The sequence below is a fragment of the Alligator mississippiensis genome, chromosome 4, assembly GCF_030867095.1.
Source record: "Alligator mississippiensis isolate rAllMis1 chromosome 4, rAllMis1, whole genome shotgun sequence".
NCBI classification, from domain to species: domain Eukaryota; kingdom Metazoa; phylum Chordata; order Crocodylia; family Alligatoridae; genus Alligator; species Alligator mississippiensis.
In genome coordinates this window covers 244,477,512-244,501,860 of record NC_081827.1, presented here as the reverse complement: position 1 = coordinate 244,501,860, position 24,349 = coordinate 244,477,512, and the positions used below count along the sequence as shown (strand labels likewise).

At 46.2% G+C, this 24,349-nt stretch overlaps 1 protein-coding gene across 1 annotated transcript in view; it reads left to right on the top strand.

The window, feature by feature from the left end:
* KALRN (kalirin RhoGEF kinase) overlaps positions 1-24,349 on the top strand; it is a 759,663-nt gene that overhangs the window by 723,578 nt on the left and 11,736 nt on the right. The window contains exons 52-57 of the mRNA XM_059727473.1: positions 13,891-13,918; positions 14,223-14,394; positions 16,084-16,205; positions 17,779-17,910; positions 21,235-21,399; positions 23,157-23,235. Coding sequence (XP_059583456.1) covers positions 13,891-13,918; positions 14,223-14,394; positions 16,084-16,205; positions 17,779-17,910; positions 21,235-21,399; positions 23,157-23,235 — 698 coding nt within the window. The remainder of the gene's footprint in view (positions 1-13,890; positions 13,919-14,222; positions 14,395-16,083; positions 16,206-17,778; positions 17,911-21,234; positions 21,400-23,156; positions 23,236-24,349) is intronic.

Genomic DNA, 24,349 nt, shown 5'->3' with positions numbered 1-24,349 from the left:
CTGGCTGAGCTGGGTCATGGGGCAGTCGGAGCCTGGCAGCTCCTCCAGGGGTGCAGTGTGGGGGAGGCAAGTGGGGGGCTATGGCCCCTCAGTCTGGGGTCGGCAAGGGCAGGCTGCAGCTGCGGGCTGTGCTCAGCCTCTGCTCCGTGCCTCTCTGCTGCTGCTTTGACAGCAGCACGGCACAGCTCCATGCAAGTCCCACCACTGGGCGAGCCAGGCAGCAAAGCACATGGCACTGCGCTGCTGTCGATGCAGTGGCAGCAAGGCAGGGAGCAGAGGCTGAGCACAACTGCAGCCTGCCCTTGCCTGTGCATAGACCTGTGTCCCTTTCCGCCCATCCTTCCTGATGGGCAATTTGCTAGTATAGCGATTAACCTTGTAATGAACAAAAATCAGAAGCTTGTCTAACTTTATCCTAACCATGCAGTTGGTTCAATAAATGACGTCACCTTAGGAAATCCTTGCCTCTTGCGTAGTTCCTGAATCATCATGGCTACAATATCACTCCAATGGTGCCAAAATGATGAGAATAAAGATAGGGCACAGAAAGTCCAAGAGTGACCCTTTAAATCAGGCATGACAATGGTGTGGTGATACTGTAGAGCACTTCATTCCTATATGTTAATTCCTAGCATAACTCGGTGTGAGCACCATACCAGGCACTGACTTGGGGATGGGAGGGGGCAAGATTACTGTTTCTCCCAGTCCAGCCACAGCAACCGAGCCAACATTACTGCCCAGGGCGCAGAACCAGCTTGTTCTCTTCCACTAATATGGTGGTGTCAGCACTTGTGAGTTGTACTTGCCTCTGTTGGTGATGATCAGCTTTAGGCTCTTTGCTTCTCTTTATGCAAAGTGGATTGAAGGAGTTCAGGTATAAATTGGATGTGGTGCCTTTTTCTTTTGGCTGTGGAAAGCCAGGAGGCAGTGGGTAGTGTTGTTTCATCAAATAAGAGCTGTGTACATTCACCACTTCCCCATGTGAGGGGAGAGATGCAGCCTTCCTTTACAAAAGGTGTTCATCCCCCTGTGCATGTCAGGTTAATGACATGCCAAGAGACAAACGCACTCCCCTGTAAAGCTGATGTCTTCTATGGCATAAACCTGAGAGTACCATCCATGCCCGGGTCTCAAGCAATTAGTGGAAAGACTGGCTGATTGTTTTCGTATTTCTAAAGGATGGAGCTCCTGGAAGAGTCACTTCACAAAGTAAGCCCCTCTTGGTCTATCCCCATTGTCGAGTAAACATCCTTCTCCAATTTGGAGGGTCTGCTCTTCACTAAAGCTACTTGTACTCAGTGGGCAGACTGGCATAGATCTGTCAGGCCCCCAGCGTTTGCTTTTCTTGGGGCACATCTACAGGGTTAATGTAGAAACATGTTCTGCTATTACTCAGGATGGGCCAGTGCCCAGAAACAGATTAATACAGCCATAAACATGTGCCCAAGCCTACGCTACAGACTGCACTAAACGGACCCTGCTGCCTGATTTTCCCGGCATTGGCTCACATGAGCGAGTGGGGTTTGCTTCTTCTGATCAGCAATCTCAGGCTTGCCAATTAAAAGTAACCACAAGCATTACAGCAAAGATGCCTGATTGCTTAGTTTTTATTCATATTTCTAAGCTTTGTGTATTGAAAGTGAAATCTTGGCTGCACTGAAGATGGACAGTCAAGATTTTACCCCAGAGCATTTTAGGTTGGTATTTCTTATGCTTAATATAAAAAAAAAAGGTGGTGTTTTATGGGGAGGGAAGGAGGGTGTGTATATGTGCAGTTTAAACAACACCACCTATAACTAATGTGATCCCTTAGACATCTACATCAGAGGACATCTACCACAGCTTGAGGAGCATTAGAAAAGGCACTCAGCAGAGGAGCAGTAAGTACTGCATTAACCTACCCAGGATCAGGAAGAGGGCTGAGGAAGAATAAGCTTGGGTTTAAGATGTGTGAGCTAGGCTCAACAGCAGGGTTCAATTCTCAGCTCTGTCAGACTTCCTGTAAGACCCTAGGCACATCCCCTAATTCCTCTGCCTCACTTCGTTAGTTGTAAAATGGATACAATATTTTTTGTACTGTCTGATCTATTTACACTATAAGCTTTTCAAAGATTGTCTTTCATTTTTAGGCATATATAGTCCTGGGCATAATTGGAAGTCCTGGTCTCAGTTGGGGTCTCTCTGGCATGACTATGATGCAAATAATTAAGATACTGATGACCAGTCTTTCCCTCTGACACCTATGGGCCTACTCATTCTTCCCCATGCCTTGAATGGAGAATGATGCCTAATATAGAAATAGAACAGGTGGCTAAAAGTATATTATCCTCCCTTAAATGGCATTTTATCACATACTAAGCGTGACTTTGAGGGCTTTGGAAAGCATTGGTTGTAACCTGCTGGAGAAGAGCAAAGAGAACTGCTCGCTAACATGTTTCTGTGTGTAAATGGTAGATTTTACTTACTGATGCTCTCACGCTTGCACACCCTGGATTTGCCATTGCCTGTGCAGGCTGCTGCTCAGGAGAAACCTCAGTCAAGTACAAAGTGCTTCAGCCGCAGCCACAAGATCATCCCAACTGAAAGGTGTGTAGAGGTAGTGCGCAGCGGCAGCCTTTGCGTCCCATTGATGACTGCAAAGAGATAAAGGCATGTCACGATTTCTTAAGTAGTTGCCAAAGCCTCCAGCCTCTTCTGTACAGTCACGATCACTGGCTTCATACCAAAGGGAAACACCTTGACAGTTCTCCTAACTTGCTCAGATGTGTCAGAGGTCACCACTGTTTTGTCTGAAAACGTTTCACCTTGACACGGTTCATTCAGATCTTCTGGCATTTCCCAAATTCCAGTGCTCTTTTTCCTTAACAAGCTTTGCCCTTTTTTGTGGGTAACACAAGATCACTGTAACCTCTCAAAAGAAAACAGGACCGCTTGTTTGATAAGTGAAGCTTTGCTCCCCATACAGTTGAATTTATTTTTTTTTCCAAAAACCGTGGTCATTCCTTTTTGTAATCATTTTCTTTTACCAGAGATCATTAAGACATTTTTCTTAGTTAACAAAGGAAAAGAAACAGGTTGCCCGGTTCTGCAGCCTTTATTTGCAAATATAATAGTGTATGTTAACATGGTGGACAAACAGAACAGTGAACTGTCTGCAAAGCGGTAGGTCCAGCTGACTTGGAGCAAACCTTCCCCCTGGTGTTCAAATGAAGTATAATTACTATTATGAAGGCTTTTGGGCTGCTTATATACAGGTAGTGGGGCGTGGAGAGGGGTATTTTAATTAGAGTGGTTCCCACACATTTCAAAATGGCCACGGGATGCTTTTATCCAAAGCTCATCCGACAAGGTTTAGGTAAAGCACCACCACAGCCATTCTGAAATGTGCAGGGGCTTAACACACGTGATGGTGAGGCGGGGGGTCTCTTTATAACAGGGAATCGGATTTTTCCTAGATGGATGAGCCCCTCCAAATGCTTTGGCACTTGCCAGGATAGGAATGGGCGTTTCAACCGTTTGTAGTACACAGCAGCAAACTGCACAATACAGAGCACGCGCAAACTGAAGATCAGCCCTCGCCACGAATTCTGTGTTCAAAGGGATTTGCAGGCAATAAACTGCCCTGGGGTAGCAAATGCTTTCTTTCTCTGCTGTGCTAGGTCCTCCAATTGCCACCCGCTTGAACTTTCAAAACCCTGATTTTTAGCAGCAAAAAACATGAAGGACTGTTGTCTAATATCTTAAGAGAAGATGCATCATGCTTCCAGGATGCTTTTCTAATTAAGAGCATTTAAATATATGGCTTCAGAGCAGTAGTTAGCTGTGTTAATCTGAAGTCAAGTAGAAGGCGAGGTAGACTTTGCAAACCAGAGGACAGGGGGGAAGACGGAGAGAGAGGAGGAGAAAGAGAGAGAGCACAAGCAACAACAGCATAATATATAATACTTATATAAAAGATACCAAGCTGCCAGAAAGGCGAGGATCCAGCCCCTTAAGAAAATATCAGGTATCAAAACCCTCAAGTTGCTTAGACTCTTAAATGTCTCCAAGCCAGGAACAGAATAGAAGTAGGTGGCAGGAGATTGAGCCCATTTTCCTAGCTCTGCTGCTGACTTTGTTTTTGGGTCAATCACTTCCCCTTGTTGTCCTTTGTCACCCTTCATTTGCCTTGTCATCTATGCCTCATGTTTTAAGGGCAGGGATCTCCCTTTACTGGTTTTGCACAGTGCCCATGGCTTTTTGCATAGAGGGTTTCCACCTAAGGCTTCTGGCTATTAACATCAGGGGTAGGACTTAGGTCTCCTGAGTCCCAACCTGGTGTGCCTCACTGCTGGACCCAGGACTACGACCCATTCCCTACTAAAATGCAAGTTTCCTCACTTGAGTAAGGGCTGCCCCAGGTTGATAACACAGCTTTAGGAGCAAAGTATGCGGCTGGTTTCCATTAGCAGTCTTATTTATTTGCTTCTTGGTAGAAGAGCTTGAAGCATGCATGGCCTGTAGCCTTCATGAGTGAGGAGAAGATCTAACCATTCATTAAGGGCTGCAGCTCCTGTCCCTTGATAGTATCATTAGACCTCTTGGCCATATCCTTCACGGCATTCATCTAACTCATTCCCATTAAGGAAGGTTGATTTTTTTAAATTTTTTTTTAACAGCAATTAGCACACTATTCTCTGACCAACTCAGGAGGCTAATGCATACTCATGAGGCCCCGTTTCCTTTGCTTGTTGTGCCCCTCGGGCTCCCTTCTCTTTATTATTCTCTTCTCTTTATTATTTACAGATTTGTGTCTGCTTTGATGATAAGGACACGTTATCTGTACTCCTATTTATTTTTTTTACATTTTTCTCTTGCATTGGTATGCGCTGTAGTTCCTAGTCTGCCAATTTGTTTTATGGGCCATCTGGGAGTAGATGTCTGACCACTTTATGGAGCTGAATTGAAATGCAACTGGATTGCACCTTATCAGCTACAAGCAGTCATTGAGCAATGTTCCTCTGCCCCCACCCTCCGAAACTCTTCTTCTGGATAACGCACTCGGTTGTAATTGCTGCATAAGTAGTTGAAATGTCAAACTGTCCTCAGCCTGGCTCGATATTGTAGGTCCATTATGAATACGTGCCACATCAAACTGGAGCAGGCTGAACGTGGCACTCAGTAAAACAGATTGAGAACTATGAATGAAGTTCCCGTGGTCATTACTTTCAGGAGTTTCTGTTACAATTGTCTGTAGGACTTAGCTCATGATTTGCAGTGGAAGGAGCTGTTGTGGTCAGGCACTGACCTGTCTGAGTATGTTTTTCCTGTTTGTCAAGTCTTTGTTTAGCTTTTTTCTTAAATCATGTGCAGACTCCATCCTTGCTGACAGCGCAACTTAATTTGGGTCCCACGCTACTGGCCCCATATTTAAGATGATTCCAAGTTTGCAGTGCAGAGTAGACAGCAATAGTCACAGTAATGTAATCCCTGCAAACATGTTCCCAAAGGTTTGCTGAGACAGTGCCATTTAAAGGGAGATGTGGCCAGGAGCCCCTCAATAATCTTTCAGAGCTTCAAAGCCATGGCACTTTCATCCGCCCAAAAGCAGCTTCTGTGAGTTCGGGGACCAAGGTGTGTACATTAGCTTCCCTTCCTCTGCTAGAGTTTGTGGGTTTGTAAAGTGGAGTTATCCCAGGTTCAGGAAGTGTCTCCAGTTTTGAGGCTGCATGGCTGGTAGACCAGGTGTCCTGCGACTGTAAATGGCTTATGTCTGGTATTTACAGCCTGGACTCTCAAGGCAAGGCTAAAGTGATGCATTTATTGGAGCTGCCCTTATAGTCCTGGATGACTCCTATCCCTCGAGCCACACGCTGACGTGACTGTTTGCACTGGTCTTGTTGGTGCTGTCCACAAGGTCAGTTGTCTCTGCGATGGCATGTTCCTCCTCTCGGGAAGGAGCCTTGCAGTTCTTGGGCAGTGCATTTTGGAAACAAGGCCCAAAACAAGTAGGTCAGAAGCAGGTTGGGGCAACACATGGTTAGAGCAGGAGTGTAACTAGGGGTGAGCTACAGGGGCACCAGGCCTAGGTGCCAATTTTGAGGGAGTACAAGAATGGCAGTCACTGCCACTACCAACTCATCCACTGCAGCTTCTGGCCTGGTCAGTGCCTATGCTGCTGAGGGTTCAGACGCTTCACCAGACATTATCAATAAAGATAGGCTAGTTGGAGACTGCTCTGTTTGCTTTCACAGAGACAATCCCATAAAGCACCTCTGGACTCCACGGGCCATCATGACCAAAGAAAGTCCTGAAGACATGATGCCAAAAGCTGGATTCCTACTGTTGGTACAGAGGCACAGGCTTTAGTGTGAATGGTTTTGTGCCTCTCCCCAATTTTGAATATCAAAGTTGTGAGGGTGGGTGTTGTAAAAATGCAGCTCTGCTGATAGGTAGCTACTGCCTGTACTAGGGAATACTTAGAGAGGTTGCCTTCTCCTAACCCCCTTCTGTGGATTATCCCATGGTGGAAATGATCTTCTGTTGCAGTTCATGGTGCAGCAGCCAGACCTGGGTGTAAAGAACATGGTATTCAGACAGCTTCCTGTTAACACTGATAGATTTGTCCCATGTGGTTGGCCCAAAACTTCGCATTACAGCTTGCTTAGTTGATGAAATTCCCTGCTTGGGGGGGGAGGGTGACATTTTAATTAGCCTGTGCCTCAAGCACACTAATGGGCATCTGAGTCTTCTCTGAAGGAGGGATTCATGACCAAAGTAACTTCGACCAACAAACCTTGTAAGGTTTGCTATCCTGTGCTTGTTGGCTATTGATGGGGCCCACTTCAGAATGGTGGATGCCCTAGTTTCTCAACTCCTTGAACACATGATGAAAAATAAATAGACCTCTGATACTATAGCTGAAAGAAGCCAGGAGGGATGAAATGGATCCTGAACCATAATGGCTCCTCTAAGTATGACGTGACTTCAAAGCTGAAGCATCTTCTTAAAGCAAAGCAAACTCTGGCCCTGTGTTAAGTTAAAAGAAGAGAGACCCTTGAGCAGTATATAGATAGCTAATGTTAAAGTAGTGTATGTGGGTGTGGATGGAGGAAGTGTGTGTAGTCCTAAGACAGGTGGTAGATTTTAGATCTTCAAAATAGCGCAGGCTGTGTTTAAGCTTCTTTAGATATCTTCCAAGAAGGAGCTAGGAAGGAATTTAAAGCATTTCTTGTGTGTGTATTTTGACAGCCCTCTTGGACTTTGCAAAAGTCACCATCTTAAAGAGGCTCTGAGAGAAACCCCATTCCTGACAAGCCTCATTAGGTTTGTCCAAGGGTGTAGGTAAAAGTAGCTTGAAAAGTTTTCCATGAATTTGGCCAAAGTTAACAAGCCAGACCCTCAGCAGATGTCCTTCGGATGTCAATTAAACTTGATTCGGGTCAGTTAAGTTTGATTAGTCCTCATCAGCTGGATGTCTCAATGCCCTCTTCTCTCCACATGAACAGTTACAAGACAGCTCAGCAATTGTAGAAAAGCTTGACTTGGTAGAAGAGAAGTTAGTTGAAGCTGGCCATCACAAAGAGGAGCTGGTAAGATTTTCACCACCTCCTGCTGCCCACTTGCAATCTGGGGACACGAGGAGAGGGTCCTAGCCCAGGAGTCAATAACTACAAGCTCTCTGTCAGGTCTTGGTGCTGGATCATTCTCACCTTCTGTGTAATTTAAACTTTCTGTACCTCCCGTTCGTTCCCTGTTTTGGTTAACCAGGAGTGATATTCACTTCCCATCTGTAAAACTTTATTTCCTAAATCAGAGGCATAAGTAACAAGTTTTGCAGCATGGGCCAATCTCTGTTGCACATTAAGCAGGAGGAAGGAGGGTGGTGAGTCTTACCTACTCCAGGGACCAAACGCCTCCACTGCAGCTGCTGCGTCTTCACACCCAGCTCAAATGGCTGAGTGGCACAAGGCTGCTCTGGCTGGTTCATGACTGGGTGGGAGAGGGGCAATTTAGTGCCCCTACTTAGTTGGCCCCAAGGCTAGTGCCCCTCATCTTCCACAGTTATGCTACTGCATCATCTAATTACCAGTTACTGATTGCGTTACAAATCTGTGACAATCACTTGGGCAATATTTCATTTCTGCAACACTTGGCTTTAACAATCTGGTTGCAAAGCTGGTTGTTTTCTGTTGAGAAATTTTAAATTTAAGACCTGCAAAAATATATGTGTGTCATGTAAAACTGTCAAAAGTGGTGAAGAAAGTCTTGCTGAAAGTCAATGGAAATTTTACCCATAGGCTTTTAATAATATCCAGTGGTAGTGATTGCCTTTGACTACTCCACTATAAAATCATCTGTCAGGTGATTAGTGCAAATGTGTCATGCCTGATGAGTTATTAAGGAAGGTAGAGTTAGGTATTTATAGAGAAAGCTGTTGCATTCACCACTGTAATATCTACACCATCCTAACTGTGCTGATTGATAGAGGCATTTATGGATGGGAAATCAATGTAAATTGTTAGCAGCATTTCATTCTCTTGTACCCAATAAGAAAATTAATCAGTTTAATATAAAAGGATTTTAACATGCTCGGGGGAGGCATGTGGGATGTTGGGCTTCATGGAGTTCACGTACTCGAGGATTGTAGCATCTGGTCCCGTGTGCATCCCAGTTGAGTCAAAATATACAGAAATCTGGAGTCTTACTGCAAGTGAGTTAATGTCCTGATTTGCAAGGTTGATGAATATGCAATTTGATTTGCATAAATAGCACCAAGTGTCCTGATTGCTCAGCTCCAAATGTTGCAACAGGAAATGTACTGATTCCTTTTACTGTTTTTTTATTAAAGAGACAAGGATTTGATCACAAGGGCATGTGTCCTCATCCCACCTTCCATTGCCTGGGATGTATATTAGAAGGGAAGAGGGTCCTTGCCCTTGGCCACCCCAGAGGAGTAGTTTAAAATGTTGGCACCCCAGACTGGGTGAAGTAAAGACTTAAGTCAGGTGGGGCTGGTAGAGGTGTGGCTGTGGTGTAAGCTGGTGCTGCCTTAGCACAACTTCCCAGTCCCAGGCTGCTGTGACAGCAGTGGCACAGGGTCCCTGAGGATGGCCGTTCCAGCTCCTTTTCTGAATAGGTGCCCTGAGCTGGTGCGATCCCCTTCCCCCCATCATATTACACTACTGACCTGCCCTCTCCTCATCTCCCATGCTTTTCTCTGGGCAGTTCTGCCTCTCTCCTGAGACCTCACATTGCTTGGGCCCTCACGCCAGCCACAGGTGCTTGGCCATTAGTCTAGATGTTGATGTTCCAAGATCCATCCCATCCACCTCCTCTTCCTTTTCTCCTCATTGTTAAAGTCCTGCCCACAGCCCTCACACCCACCCAGCATAGAGATAGGGGCCAAGTGACCCCATTGCAGCTTTCGTAGGGTGAAGGAGGCCATGGGGTGAGGGTGGTACTGCCTCTATGGAGGTGCAGCCTGAAGCAGTCTTCCCCCCACTCCCACCGCTCCGTGGAAAGGCTAGTGAGAGTGGAAGACGGAGACATCCAGCTGGGAACCCCTACAAGGGCAGCAAAAATCAGGACCTGGAAGTTGGAAGGCTTGAGTGGCTTATCTCCTTGTCCTACCTAAAAATCAGCTGAACAAGACAGCACTCCAGGAAGAGCAAGGGTTTTTCTACCCTGGAGGCCTGCTGCAATCTCCTTTCCTAGAGGTGGGGCAAGACATAACAAGCTGCTGGGAACATGCGGTGCCTTGGAAGGAATAACTCAGATGTTGGCTTCTAGGGCTTGCTTTCAAGTGCTGCTAAGTCAGTCCAAGCAAGTCCACCCCCATCAGTTCTTCAGAGGTAGCCTGGCTCTCTCTGCTGGACCCTCTTACCTACTACTACTCGCTCACAGCTGTGCCCATGACCCCGTTCCAGAAGGACAATCAAGCATACAGCCCAAGTCCAATATTAACCCACACCGGGATCAGCGAGGTAGCATATCATTCTCCGGTTCAGACTTGCACTGCAACTTCTCTCGATTCCCCTGACGTCAGTAAGCTTTGAATTAGGCTCTTTGCACAGAGAACTGGCTGGTTCTGACACAGTAAAACCAGCTGCTCCTCTGTGCTTCCTCCCTGCAGCCGTCTGAGATTGCCAAATATGTACGGAGGGTCGTCTCTTCTTTCCAGGAACATCTGTGAATAACTGTTATAAGCTGTGATTCAGCTTTGAAAGTTACTTGAAGGGCACCCTTGTCTCTGTGGGTCCAGATCAGATCTTCTCAGTGCACAAGTAAAAAGATCTTCTAGGTCCCCCCCCTACCTCTCTCTAACTGTAAGAGCTGCAGACCTCACCTAGCATCTGAACACCAAGAAGGTGCCTTTACTTTCTCATGTATTGCTGCTGGTACTGATGATCTGCCTGCCAAGTTATACCCTCCGTGACATCTGTGCAAGGCTCTAGCTGTTTTAGTTAAACAGTTAGTTAACGATACCCAAAAAGGAACAGAACCCAGTTCCTGCACCCAAGCCTAAAGGGGAGGAAAAAAAAATCATAGCGGTTTCACCACTGCAGTCAGCAGCTCTGCTTCTCAGTAGAACCGGGAGCAGATCCGTCAAGGGTGAAAGGTGCTATGATTATTTTTTCTGATTGACCTGCTCTTCAGATGTTTCTTACAGAAATGTCCAGGATATTCCATCTGCTTTCCTGCCTTTTTAAGTGCATGAGGACAAAGCGCTTGCATTCAAACCAGCAGCTGTCCATATCTGATTCAAATGGCACGGATGGCAACAAAGCACATTGGTGCATGCATACTCCAGCTGATGGTGATTACCAGCAGAAGGGATGGCCATGCATGTTGGGGAGATGAGTGATCTTTATTTAACGTGTATTTGATTTGAGACTTTTTTTCACAGTAACATCTAAACTGGGCTTGGGGAAAAAAATCCTCAAAGACTCCTTGGATAAGGAAGGTGTTTTTGTTTTCTATAAAGATCCCAGGAATGAAAGGTTAGTGATCTCCTTTGTACTTGGAACATCAGGGGGTCATGGAAGTGTGCATCCACCCCCGGACATAAGGGCACGGCCGGTCAGCTGCACCACGAGGGAATGTATTGTGGACTTTGCCCCAGAGCATCATTTGGGACTTGTCTCTAACTCTCTGTTGTGCCAAAAGCCCAGCCATGAAGCCTGCCTTGCCCACCCACTCACTCTCAATCTGTGCAAGCCATCTCCCTCCAAAGAGGCAATGTACTTCCATGGGGCCACGTTGAGAGTCCTGCTCCAAGGCTTTTTGCCTTGGGCGTGTTTATTGGCACATGCTTAGGGCTGCTTCCCGCCCTGGGTTTGGCAGGAATGAATGGATATAATGGTGCTCCTGGGTGTGGCATGCAGTTAGTGCAGATGTACAAGGGTGTAGATGTACAGATGTTGACCACTTTGGGAGTGCTGGCTTGGAAAGATCAATCATCTCATCCAGGGTGGTAAATCCTGATTTCTTTTGAGACCTATCCTAAAGGGCTATGTTCTGGCTATTACCAGGCAGTAAAATATCTCAGCTCTCAAATGTGTCTGCCTGAGACCAGCCTGGGTAGGCTCCCCTCCCACTTTCTGTGGTTGCGAAGGCAGGCAGCTAATGCTCCACAGCCTCCGAGAGCTGGACTTATCGCCTGGAGAGCTGTAGGAGCAGGCGTACGTGTGAGGTACGTGAATGTGGTGAATAAGCATGTGTGAATCCAAAGTTACTGTCTGTTCAGTCTGCTCATGCCAATGAATGTATAGTTTTACATCATTTACAATATATTGTGTGCCTGGCAGTGTGGCAGTGATCTTTCCCAGCCTCGCGGCTGGGGGGGGTCATTTATTTATGAGTGCCCTGGGTGAACATAACAGCATATCTCTACCTAGAGGCCATGTCTGTTTCTTTTCCCTTTACCACCTGCAGTTGCACCTTGCTATGCTGTATATTGAAGGGGACCTTCAGAGCATCCTCTTCATCACCTTCTAGCATGGGCCAGGTCCAGCACATTCTCATATCTCTGCTGTTTCTGGGGTTGTGGGTATGAGTGTTATCGGGCAGAATATAGCTCAAAGGTCAGCATTTTCCTGCACTGGACACGTCTTTCAGTGCATGGCTCATCTGTGCTATGGAAAGCTATTTTCGTTTCATTTCAAAAGTTTATTCCTAACCACTGCATGTGCTCTTGGGGGCCTGATTCACAGTCCATTAAAGTAAATGCCCATTGAGCAGGGCAGAGCATGGCATGCAAGCCCATTTTGCTCAGCACACTACAGGCAGCTCTAACTCTGGGCAGCTGCCACCAGCCACAGAGCCCAGGCTGCTCACAGCTGGCAGCCGAGGGGCTGCACGCCCTGCCACAAGCAGCCAGTGCTCTGCCCAGAACCCAGGCCAGTTGTGGCAGGCAGCTGGGAGGCTGCAAACAGCTGTGCCGGGCTCTGTGGCAGCGGCAGCTGCACGAGCACCTCTAGGCAGACGGCAAGGGAGGGACCAGAGTTGTGCTGCCCCAGGCCCCTTCCCCACTGTGCACCCTGAGGCACGCATGAAGCCACCACCGCCACAAAGCCCAGCCAGGGCTCCGGAGCCCAGTGCAGCTGTTTGCAGCCTCCCAGCTGCCTGCCACAGCTGGCCCAGGTGCTGAGCAGCTGCAGGAGATGGTGGGCAGGCTGTAGACAGCTGCACTGGGGTCCAAGGCCCTGGCACCAGCCCCTTGGCAGCAGCGGGTGCATGTGTTCCTCGAGGCCCATGGCTGAGAAGGGGCTGGGGCAGCACAAGCCCAGCCCCTCCACCACCACCCACCCAGGGGTGTGCGTGCGCCCGCTGCCAGCTGCAAGAATCAGGCCCATCGGGGCTCCCCCACCCTCTGCCTTGGGCACACCAAGTTAAGGCATGGGTCTGGGTTGGGTTGTTTTTGGCACTCGGGCCAAAAACATTGCCAGCCCCCTCCTCAGAGAGAGATAAGAGGGGGAAAGCATGTTGGGCTGCGTGGTGTTTGGTCACAATGCAAGGACATGAATTTGGGTGATGAAGCCACAAACTGGGGCCAGTAAAATAATCATCCCACTCTGTACTATCAAGAAAAATAGGGCTGGAACTTCAAAGATAAACTTCAGAGAAACTTATATAAAATAGACTATTTGGGGAGTTTTACAGCTTTAAGATAAAAGGTCAAGTTGTCTTAGTTACCACTGAACGGCAGTTGTTTTTCAAATGATTTCTATGCTACATTGCATAACTGCAAAGGATAACCCTCAAGAGATGAGGACTGGGTGTAACTCTAGCAATCCGTGGAAATAAATGTTTTTTAGTTATGATGGATCATGATATTAGACTGGAATTTGCCTGCACTGGGGTTTGCACTCTTTCATATAGGGCAAAGGGAAGGCATGTGGCATAGCTGAGGAAAGGAAGTGAGCAGCTTTGTGGCATTTTTTTCTTTTGACTGAATGTACTTGGCGGTTAAAAGACATATCCAAGAAGGGTTAGTGGAAAGAGAGAGGGCAGGGGAGATGGCCAAGGAGGCAGGAGTAGACTACATGGGGACGCAATGTATCACATGATTGTGGAAATAAAGGAATGAAGACTAGGAAGATCACGGCCACATATGTGATGATAACAGAAAATGTAGGCCGGAGTTTTCAGGGAGTTAGGTTGTTACCTGTGATGCAGTTAACACTAATGAAGAGCTGCTACTTTCATTAGTCTTTTGAATATGCACGATATATGTAGAACTCGCCTGCAGAAGCTTCCTCCATGAGTTGGTTGTTAGAAACGTCCTGAGTGCTGTCTAGACAGCGCCTCTGAATGTCCTGTCAGCTTCTCCACTTGAACTTATGAAAGAAGATGCCTGTCATTTGTCATCGAGAAAAATAAATATGCCTATTTCTTTGTATTTTTCAGATAATTAACCCAAATTTCATCCAAGAAGGTGAGTTCATTAGCAACTGTGATCTAGCCATGGAAGTGGACTTCTTCATACGGTTGAATTATAGTAGTGTACTCAAGGGAACATCCCATCCCCTGCTCTCAGTAGCATAATGTGGGGTGAGGCGAATGGGGGAAGCAACTCGAGGCAGTAAGCCTGGCAGGTCCTTTATCTGGTTCAAAGATTTTTAAAGGATAACTAAGGGACAGGTCTCTTTATAAAGGACATTACCCTAGTACCCAGCCTGGATGGAGGAACACTTCTTCTATTGGATTAAAAGGACTTGTGTGCATGTGCTTTTCTCTAGTGGCTCCTGAATTCCTTGTGCCACTAGTGGATGTTACCTGTTTGCTGGGGGACACGGTGATGTTGCAGTGCAAAGTCTGTGGACGCCCAAAGCCAACCGTCACCTGGAAGGGACCAGATCAAAATATCCTTGACAATGACAACAGCACAGCCACTTACACAGTGTCATCCTGGTAAGTGCATATGTTAGATCCCAAAGTATTTGGGACTGTTGACAGTTGCATTCCCATCAAACTTGGTGACTGTTCCAACCAGATTACAAGAAACATTAAAGGCATGACTTTCCAGGCCTGCCTACTCTGTGGTTGTAGCCGTGTGATCCTTGTGCTTGAGGTAGGGGAACCAAAGTTTGCAACTTGAGGTGAGTCTGTGGTTCCCCAGACTGAGATGTAATGGGAGTCTATCCAATTTCTGTGAGCTGGTAGCGATTTGTGCCGCTCTAAGAATTTCATCCAGCAGTTCCAAGCAAACCACTAAATGTCTCCAATTAAAACTACATCTGGCCATTCCTGGATGGAAAGATAGGTCATCATGATGCCAGATGTTTACCAGGGATGAGGGACAAAACCTTTTGATTTTGCAGACAGCTTTACAATCAGCACTACACAACTCTCAGGATCTGGAATTTGAGCTCAATTGAGACGAGTGGCCTGAATCTAAATGCTCATCTACAGTTTATCTGGCCCACTTGGGTCTTCAAAACTGAACAGGAAATTTCTAGGGAAACAGCTTTTCCCATGAGATTTTTCAGCTCTTTTGGGCAAGGTCCAGATGAAACCTGGAGAAAGAGTTGCAAATCAAAAATAAGGAATAAGAGAGATGGTACTGAACCCATTCCTCAGAAAGCTCTGCCTAATCACAAGAGCCCTGGAAGACCACCCTTTGAAAAGCTGTCCCTATGATGCTTTATGTTGCCCTATTTGCACTTATTGAGTAAATCACTGCAAGTAGATCAGCAGATTTCCTGTTGGTAGTTAGGAGGGTGATCACTCCTTGTGTGACGTTTTTCCCTATATATTAGCTTTCACCTCACGATGTATCTTCATTGCCTTCATTGGTTCTTTTTCCATGAGTGTCCCTGGTGCCAAACAAGACTGACAGATGCCTTACGCCAGGCCTACACTCGAAAAGATTTCTCAGCACAGTTCTGATGGTCAGGGTTGTGATTTTTTTCGCCACCCTATCCAATTTGGCTATGACTGCAAAAGCAAAACAGTTCTACCAGCAAAAAACATCCTTTGCCAGTACAGCCTCATCCATTTGGAGGGTTGATTTCAATTGTACCAGCATTTCTTTTCCAGAATAAACTGCATATCCAGCAGAAGGGCTTGCTGATACAGCTGTAAGTCCTTTTAAGTGTGTACAAGGCCTTGGCTTACATGCAGCGGGTCAAATTCATACCTAGTATAAAGGGATGCAAAGCTACTAAACTTGACCACATTTATCACAGGCCCTAGTTTAACCCAGTAATTCTAAAATAATCCTAAATACATATCCCTCAGGTACTGCTTTGTCTGTGCTCATTGTACCCTCTAAGACAGTGGTGGCCAACTTTTTTGGCAGGCATGCCACGAGCTAAGCCCCATGCCCTCCCTGAGTGCCACTATGATTCCCTTGTGCTGCCCAATCTGTTGCTCTGCTTTCTGCTCCCTGCCCAATCTGCTGACGTTTTCCCTGCTTCCTCCTCAATCAGCCGTGTACTTCATGCAGGGCCTATCCATGACTTGTGGCACACATGCTGTGGGTTGGCCACCCTGCTCTGAGACATCCTTACTCTGCTAATCCACTGGAAGAGAAACCAGTGTAAGAAAGCATTAACTAATCAAGCAGCTTGTAAACTGTGACCTTCCTCACACCTCTAGTGAGTCTGGGGAGCTCACCCTGAAGATCTGCAACCTGATGCCTCAGGACAGTGGCATTTACACCTGTGTGGCAGCCAATGAGCACGGAACGGCTTCCACCTCCGCTACAATCAAAGTGCAAGGTAGTATGTTTTATTGTAACTTTGCACACTTTTAATCCACGTATCCAGCATGGCAACCTCAACGGGACAAGCTATTCCAGATGAATGAAAATCTAAATGAAGTCAGCCCTTGTTCAGCTAGAATTCCCATTGAAGGTGCAGGGAGCAGCAGGTTCATAGCACTCAATGCCAATGTCTGTATGAAAATGTTGGCCTCACGCACATCCACCACCCTTAAATTTCCCGGATTTAACAGCCAGTGTCACTTCCTGTGATGTCAGTACCTTGCAGGCCCAAACTGTGTCCCTTAGGCAAAGCTTGAGCATGGGGGCTTCCATGGGGAGGGATCCCTGGGTAGTTTTATCTGCTTCAGGTTATAAATTATCAGTAGAGAGGGTCTATAGATATTGCTGTCTTCCCTCCATGCAGAAAGCTTTGCCCCTCAGAGCCCACATTGAACCAAGGGAGTATGATGATTAGTGACAGCAAGCTTAGAGCTTTTCCCCGCTGGAGGAAGACGGAAGGATCTGGCTCTTATGAAATGTTTTTGCAGGAGCTCAACTTTAGGAATGCCTCCAAAACCTGAACTCTCTCAGAGCTGTAATTAAGGATCCATGTAATTGTAATGAGTACTAATGGTGAGCTGATTGCCAATGACCTCCAGCTCCAGCAAAGGGGATTTTAATATTAAAAATGCGATATGCTTGCAGCAGCAGAGATGATGCCACTGTAATGAATTTATAATTGGTGTAATGAATTTATAATGAGTGACTTATAGAACCATGAGCATTGTGAGCATTTAGAAGTCAATTGTTTGTGCTTGTGATGGGCCGTGATGGTTTGAATTTGCCAGAATCACTGGAAAAGTGCAATGGGTAGATTAATGGCTGCTGTATTCAGGAGCGTTCAGCTAGAGAGGTGACAACTCCTGATTAACTGCATAAATATTGTCAAGCATAATCAATGCAGTGATCTCTTCTGGTTCCTCCCCATGCTTCTGCAATGTCACTTTTTTGGACTGTCAGCACTTACTCGTTATCCCAAAATGCCATTCAAAGGCTCACTGAAATCCATGGAAATCATTCCACTGATTTGAATGGGCTTTGGAACAAGCCCTGAGGTTGTAGCAGAAACTAAGGGTAAGACTAAGGGCATTTACAATTAAAAATTACGAATTACAGGTTAAAAATTACAGATCCCCAAGCGCCCCTTGGCTCTAAGATAAGAGGTCAACATTTCATGGTACATCACTGTGCCAGCTTACTGACATCAGGTGTTCAGGCTTCAGGGCAAAGCTGATCTCCAGCTGAGAATAAGAAGACATTACTACCCCATATTGTGATAGTCTATAGTTGAACAGAGCAGGAAACTGGCCTTCCTCTCCAGCCTCTGCAGTAGAGTAGTATTGGAAACTGATAGGATGAACCAGGAGTTGATGCAACATTTTGATGCAACAATTACTACTATTAGGCCAGCTATTAACCAAACTCCTCTCAGGTCTACAATGTGTAGTTGCCTCTTAGCAAGACTTTCCTTTATAAGAGTTAATGAAGAACAAGTGGTGGCTGAAGTGGACACTAGTTTGTTTCTCCAGGTGTTCCAGCAGCCCCGAACCGCCCCATCGCTCAGGAAAGAAGCTGTACATCAGTGATCCTGCGCTGGATGCCCCCATCCAGTACAGGAAATTGTACCATTTCTGGCTACACCGTAGAATACAGAGAAGAAGGTAAGGAAATGTCAGCTGTGTTTATTAGGTGAGAGCATGAGTTTCCTCATCTACACCTTCAGCTACATGACAATGTTCAAAAAGTTTTCACACCATCAACCTGCTACATGTAGTTTGTTGTTCATAGAGCTTAAGGCCAGACTGAACTATTTGATATGCTAGACCAGTAATTCTCAACCAAGATGCCACAACACCGTGGGGTGCTTTGAGATCCTTTCACGGGTGCTGCAACATGCCACAGCATGTTAGCACTGTTAGGTTTGCAAGCATGATTCACAAGATAAACCCAGAGATAGCTAATAGATGTGGGCTTTCTGAGTTCTTTGCAACAGAAAACCAGCTTTACTTTTTTTTCCAGTCAAAAAGAGTGAAAACTAAGAGCTGGCATTTTCCATGGGGGACCTTGAGTCTATCCAGAGGTGCCTCAGATCTAAAAAGGTTGAGAACCACTGCTCTAGACTGACCTTTTGTCTATCACAGGCCATTAAATTGCACTCTGAAACCCTTGTGTTGAGCCCAGTAACGTGAGTTTAGCTAAAGCATATTTTCCAAAAAGGCATCAAGTCTTGATCTGAAGTCTGGTTATCCTCTCACTGCTGTATCAGACAGGCCTGTTTGATATGACTCTTTCCATGAATGCAACATTAAGCTCTCTCTTTTGGATCCAAGCAATGTCACCATTTCCTGCACATCTGACAGATTCCTTCCACTCAGCACTGAATTCCCTTCCCTCGAACACTCCCTTCCTCCTGCCAAAGGACACGATGAAATAAATGTGACTCCCGTCCCTAGCAGCCTAGGCACGCTCTCTGATAAGGTCATATGAAACCATTCATGCTCCTATTTGCCTTCTTCCCACAAAGGTACATTGCTCCCTGAGTGGCAAACCTTGCCTTAGGCATGTGGCCTCTTCTTTTTTCCCTTCATCATTCTAAAACAAACATGTAAGTAGAAATTTGAATGTAATCATGCAATTGTATTAATCCCTTCACATAGTAAATGGTCTGCCTTAACCCTCATCACACCCATGTGACTGGCACATTGGAAAAAAAAATGGCTCTTCAGTAATCAAAACCCTTAAAAAGCCATGCTTCTCTGAATAGTCCTCCACTACAGGTCAGCTCCAGAAAGTCTTTTTCCCCCCTGCATATCCCAACCTTTCTAGGCCTTGTAAGTGAACTTGTGGAATAGTCATTTTCTTGCACAGTGGATAAAGCAATAACTTTCGAGTAAGAACTTAAAGTTAGATAGGCTTACATACAGTTCCAGCCTCCTGACTCTAATTCATATGAAAATCCCTTCTTTTGTGTGCCTTGGTGTCTTTGGCAATGGGAGCTCCTTGTATCTGGAACATGTCATCCTCAAGTGCATCCTGAAAGCTGTTGCCCCATAATAGCTACAGTCTAGAGAGGTTATAACTTCACAAATGCAGCTTTCCACGGGTCACTGCTACTTAGTGTTAATAGGGATCAAGCAGCTAATGTGTGTCCAGCTTAGCATGTACCATGTGCTGTTCACTCACCCCAGAGGTTCAAGATTTATTATAGTGTCATATCATCCTCTGAGAAGCTGGGATGCCTTCCTCCCAGATATTATTAGAATCATAATAATTCTTGATTCTACTGGTTCTTTTCATTTCCCTTCCCCATATACAGCCGTTTGCTCAGTGGTCCTCCTGAGGTACAGTCCAGAATTCTGTGCGTTGTTTCTTGTGATCTGTCACACAAGACTCCAGTATCCGTAGTACCTTGTAGGCTACTGATAACATTGATTTGGGTTTCTGGGCATTCGCAGAAGCCAACCTAGGCCCAGCTGCAAGCAGCTGAGCCAGTCTGTCTCAGGACAGGCATGGTAATGCCGAATGGACTCTGCAACTGTGACAACTCATGGACCACTCTTTAAAAAAAAGAGAAAACTCTGAACTGCATTACCTCCTGCTCTGCTGTGTCCTTTGGTACTTCACCCCACTATTCCATGGACACTTAAATGGGTGAGGATAGTTTGTGGGATTTATTTTGGTATCAGTTTGCATAGATTTGATTCCTGGAAACATCCCATGTGTTAACAGATAATTTATAGCTCTCATTACTTGCACAACAGCCACGGATGGATACTTTGTTCTTGGGATTCTAGACCAGCGCCTTCAAAGAATCTTATCCAAGGCCCAGCTTTCACATGACACAGTGCACAAGGCATTCTCCCACTGACTTTTCTATGCCTACAAACAAAGAGAGAAAAATCACCGTGTCAAAACCACATTGCTTTACAAGATTTCACAGCTGGCATGAAACCTTGTCTGCATGCTAGGTCATGGGGAGGCACAGCCTCGAGTGCCGTTTGCATTTCTGGGCTGTGCTCATTCCCAGAAAGATGCTGTCAAACAGAGTGGAGGTCAGTGGGCAACCATACAAGTAGTAGGGGCGACAGGAACGGATTGACAAGGAAGTAAAAGTATTATATAGGTGGAGTTTGGCAAAGATGATATGTTAGAGGGGGATCAATGGTTTCAGTTTGGCCCAAGGAGTCATTGGCAAAGAATAATGGGATAGAATTGTAACGAGAAAATGAGCCAAAATGGAGCTATTTCACTTTATTTTCATTAGGAGGAGGAATGAGTGATGGAGTGAATATTCCTTAAAAACAATGTACCTGAAGTCCTGGGTCCCTCAACACAATAGGCCACAAAGAGCAGGGGATAGTCTCTTTACTCACAGTTTGTTACAAACCTCTATCTAGCAAGTACTTTGCCCAGGAGCTCTTAGCTTAGCTACATCTGGGGTTTGCTTCCGCCCTTCTTTCTCAGTGTGCCTCTTTATGGGGTTTTTGCTGCTCTCTCCCAACTCACAAATACCCAACTGTAATCAGGTCTGTCCCCCAGAAAACCCTTTGTAATCCATGGCCATTGTAGTCCACTAGTGGCCCAGGTTTGCACGTGTTTTTTCCATTGTGTCAGTTATCACTAAACAAAAGAGCATTTAATTGTCCTCTCATTTATCTTCAAAGAAGATGTCTATGGCACCCAGTAGCTTCAGCTTCCCAACTCCTGGAATAACAATAAGAATACAGTTTCTTCATCTTTTCCTTTTAAAAAAAAACCATGGATTTTTACCTGCTAAATGACACTCCTTCCTGTGATATGTCCATGGATAATTCTTTGAGCATGCTTCACTCACCCAATGATAACTTTTCATGAATGGGGCTTATAATCCTGTTGTATTACCTCAAAATGGCAGCAGCTAATAGCACTAGACAGTTTTAAGACCTGGGGTTCTAGCTCTGCATTAACTCATTGTACATCTTCCTCTCTCTCCCCATAAATTCTAGGATCCCACGTCTGGCAACAGTCGGTAGCCTCAACGTTGGATACCTATCTTGTCATTGAAGATCTAACCCCAGGATGCCAGTATCAGTTCAGAGTCAGTGCCAGCAACCCCTGGGGAATTAGTTTGCCTAGTGAGCCATCGGAGTTTGTGAGGCTCCCAGAATACGGTAAGTACGTGATAGGAGGTGGCTAGTGACCAGGTGGTGGTGGCTAGTGCCCAGGTGAGAAGGATAACGTGACGCACGTAACTCATATGGACAACCATCACTGTTTGTTGATTGCTCAAAACAACATTTTGATTCTGGAGCTGAGATTCGTGTAAGAAAGTGCAAGATATCCACAGTTTTATTACCTTTGGTGACCCCCTATTCCCATCTAAAAGTAAAGCATTTGGAAAAGCGAGAATCTCAGATGTCACAGAAAAATCCCCATTTCCCTCTCCTTTCATATCAGGAGCTTTGTTCCCCTCATTTTTTCCTTCTCATAAATGGGTCCTCTGTTCTCTTCAATACCACAGGGTCTGTGAACTTCCTTTTCCACATTCTCCTTCAGACCGGGTCTATGATCCCTCCCCATTATTAGAGCTCTCAGCTTTCCATCTTCACTTTTCCCATGCAAGGGGCTCTGTATAATCCCTTTCCTACCTACCCATTTTAGGACTGTCTTTACCATTCCTCTGCCAGCAGCTCTGTTGCATCCTTCCTTTCTCAGACAAAAGTCATTCTGAGTTTCCCCTTGTTCAGTTCCATTGCGAAGGAGTAAACAGATAACCACTGAGATGGCTGGAGCTGTGGTTGTGCTAAACAAATGGACGGTGTCCTGTACATGCTGCCAGGACATTCCCAGAGAGTTTGGAATTGCTCCAGTTCAGCAGTTACATTAAGGACAGGGAAAGCCACCAGGCTGGAGGTGGGGCCTGGTACATTCTGCACTTCTGTAGGGTGTTTCAGCTGAGCAATTAAACCAATTTTACAGGGAAGACTGCTCACCACCCCCTGAGACCAGGGCCAGGGAGGCTGTTTGACAGATGAGGAATTTGAGATACCATCAGGCTTATACATCTTAGTGTGCTTAACTAAGGCATTAAAATGTTTCTGGCAGGGGAAATACCATGCCCACAATGGTAGCAGGTGAAGTACTCTGACAGAGGTAATACAATTAAAATGGCACTGCGCAGTGGAGGGTTTCACCCTTGCCTGCTTGCGGACAGGACTCCCAATGAGGGCCTTCCCACTGGCCGGCTTCCACGCTAACTTTATAGAAATGAGAGACTCCTCCCTAGCTGGCTCCTGCGGCCATATGGCTAAGGGCAAGTGAAACTCGGGGACATCCAAACCCCAAGCCTTTGGGCTTGGGTCTGCACATGGGATGCCTGCCAAAGAATTTGGAAATAGCTGAAGCCCCAGGCAGGGGTGGAGGATGGTTGCTGGCAGCAGAGCCACATATAGTTCTTGAATGACTCATGGACTGGGAACTGATTTGGCTGATTTGATTTTGGGGACATAAAATTTTCCTTAAAAAAAAAAAAAATTAAAGTGCTTTTAAATGAGATAAGATGGCCTTGTGATGAAGGCGCTAAGGGGGATTTGGGAGACCTGGGCTCTTTGCCAGGCTTCCCAACAGAACAAAGTGGTCAGTGCAGAGCACCAGGCTAACTGGGCTACTCTGCTTCCGGTACCCAGGCTTGCTCAGTAGCCTCCGCACAGCACAGCATTGAGCCTTGTAGACATATCCTCAGAGACTCATTATGGGTGTTTTGTCTGGGGAAGTGGTATGAAATGAAACTCCAAGCTGTTATTTTGCCATCAAGAGATTCAGTTCTTAAATGGTATACGACCATTAGAATGTACTTTATATTCCATAGGACGTTTTCTTCACTATTGATCTTTCCTGAGTCTTTTCTTTTTCTCCACTCCTCCCATAGACTCTGCTGCTGATGGTGCCACTATTTCATGGAAAGAAAACTTTGACTTTGCATACACAGAACTGCATGAGATTGGGAGGTAACAGTGACACTGCTTGTGTTAGTAATGAATAATATTGCTGAAAGCTTTTCATGCAGAGAATCTTTAGGTTCCTTTTTATAATTGCTTAACAAAGTGCAGTGTTGCATCTTGTTACTTTTTTTTTTAAATGCTGTTCCTTTCATAGTTGCATCAATGCTAAACACCTTATTTTCATGATCAGTTTTAGAGTATGGTGTGAGGACTGTGACTTGGAAAGGAAGACCTGAATGTGGGTTTCTGGACTGTGACTGTCACTGGGAGTGTTAGTTATCTTCCGTTCGAACTCCTCACTAATCTGCAGTCTGACCTGTGCTTCTGATGTCAGGGAAATCTGGCAGACCTTGGAATATTTGATCCTCAGAGCCAAGTTCACCAAAGCACTTAAACATATAATTGAAGTTAAGCTGGATGAAAAAAAACTGATTGAACTGGAGAACTGTAGGGAGGGAGAGAAGGGCCAAGCCATGTCTGGCCCTGTCTGGTAGCTCAGCCCCATGTCTGAGCTCCCACAGCCTCCAAGTGCACATCTCCCACTGCTTCCACACAGATCTCCCCGCATCCCAGCCAGCAGGCAGTGGCCTCAATCCCTCCCTTCCTGCAGATACCCTCCTGCGGATGGATGTGGCTGCCCCAGAAAGTAGAGTGCAGGCAGAATGGTGCCCGGGCCTTGCAACCCATGCTGTCATGGAAGAGGTGGGCCAGCAAGAGTGATGGAGGAGGAGAAGGGAAGCCTGCTGCTCCTCATCCAGGGGTAGAGGAGCTCCCTGCAGCACCGGCTTGGCTGTCCCCAGGCAGCAGGCTGCCCAGTGGGCCCAGCAGTGGCTGCCAACTCTCCCTGCCATGTTAGGAATCTGCTGCAATGCAGTGTCACTCTTCAAGCTCCAGGTCTCGGAGTCCTGCGATCAGCCAAGGAGCTTGGCTTTTAAGATGTGGTGTGCTTCTAGGAGTGGGGGTACAGATCTGAGCTGGAGCCACCCCTTTCACAGGTGCAGAGCCAGAAGCCAAACTACACAACAGGGTGCAGGGGGCACCAAAATGCAAGTTTGCCCAGGGAGCCATTTTCCCTAAGGCCAGCTCTGGCTGTTAGCGCCTCATGATGGTTTCATACATA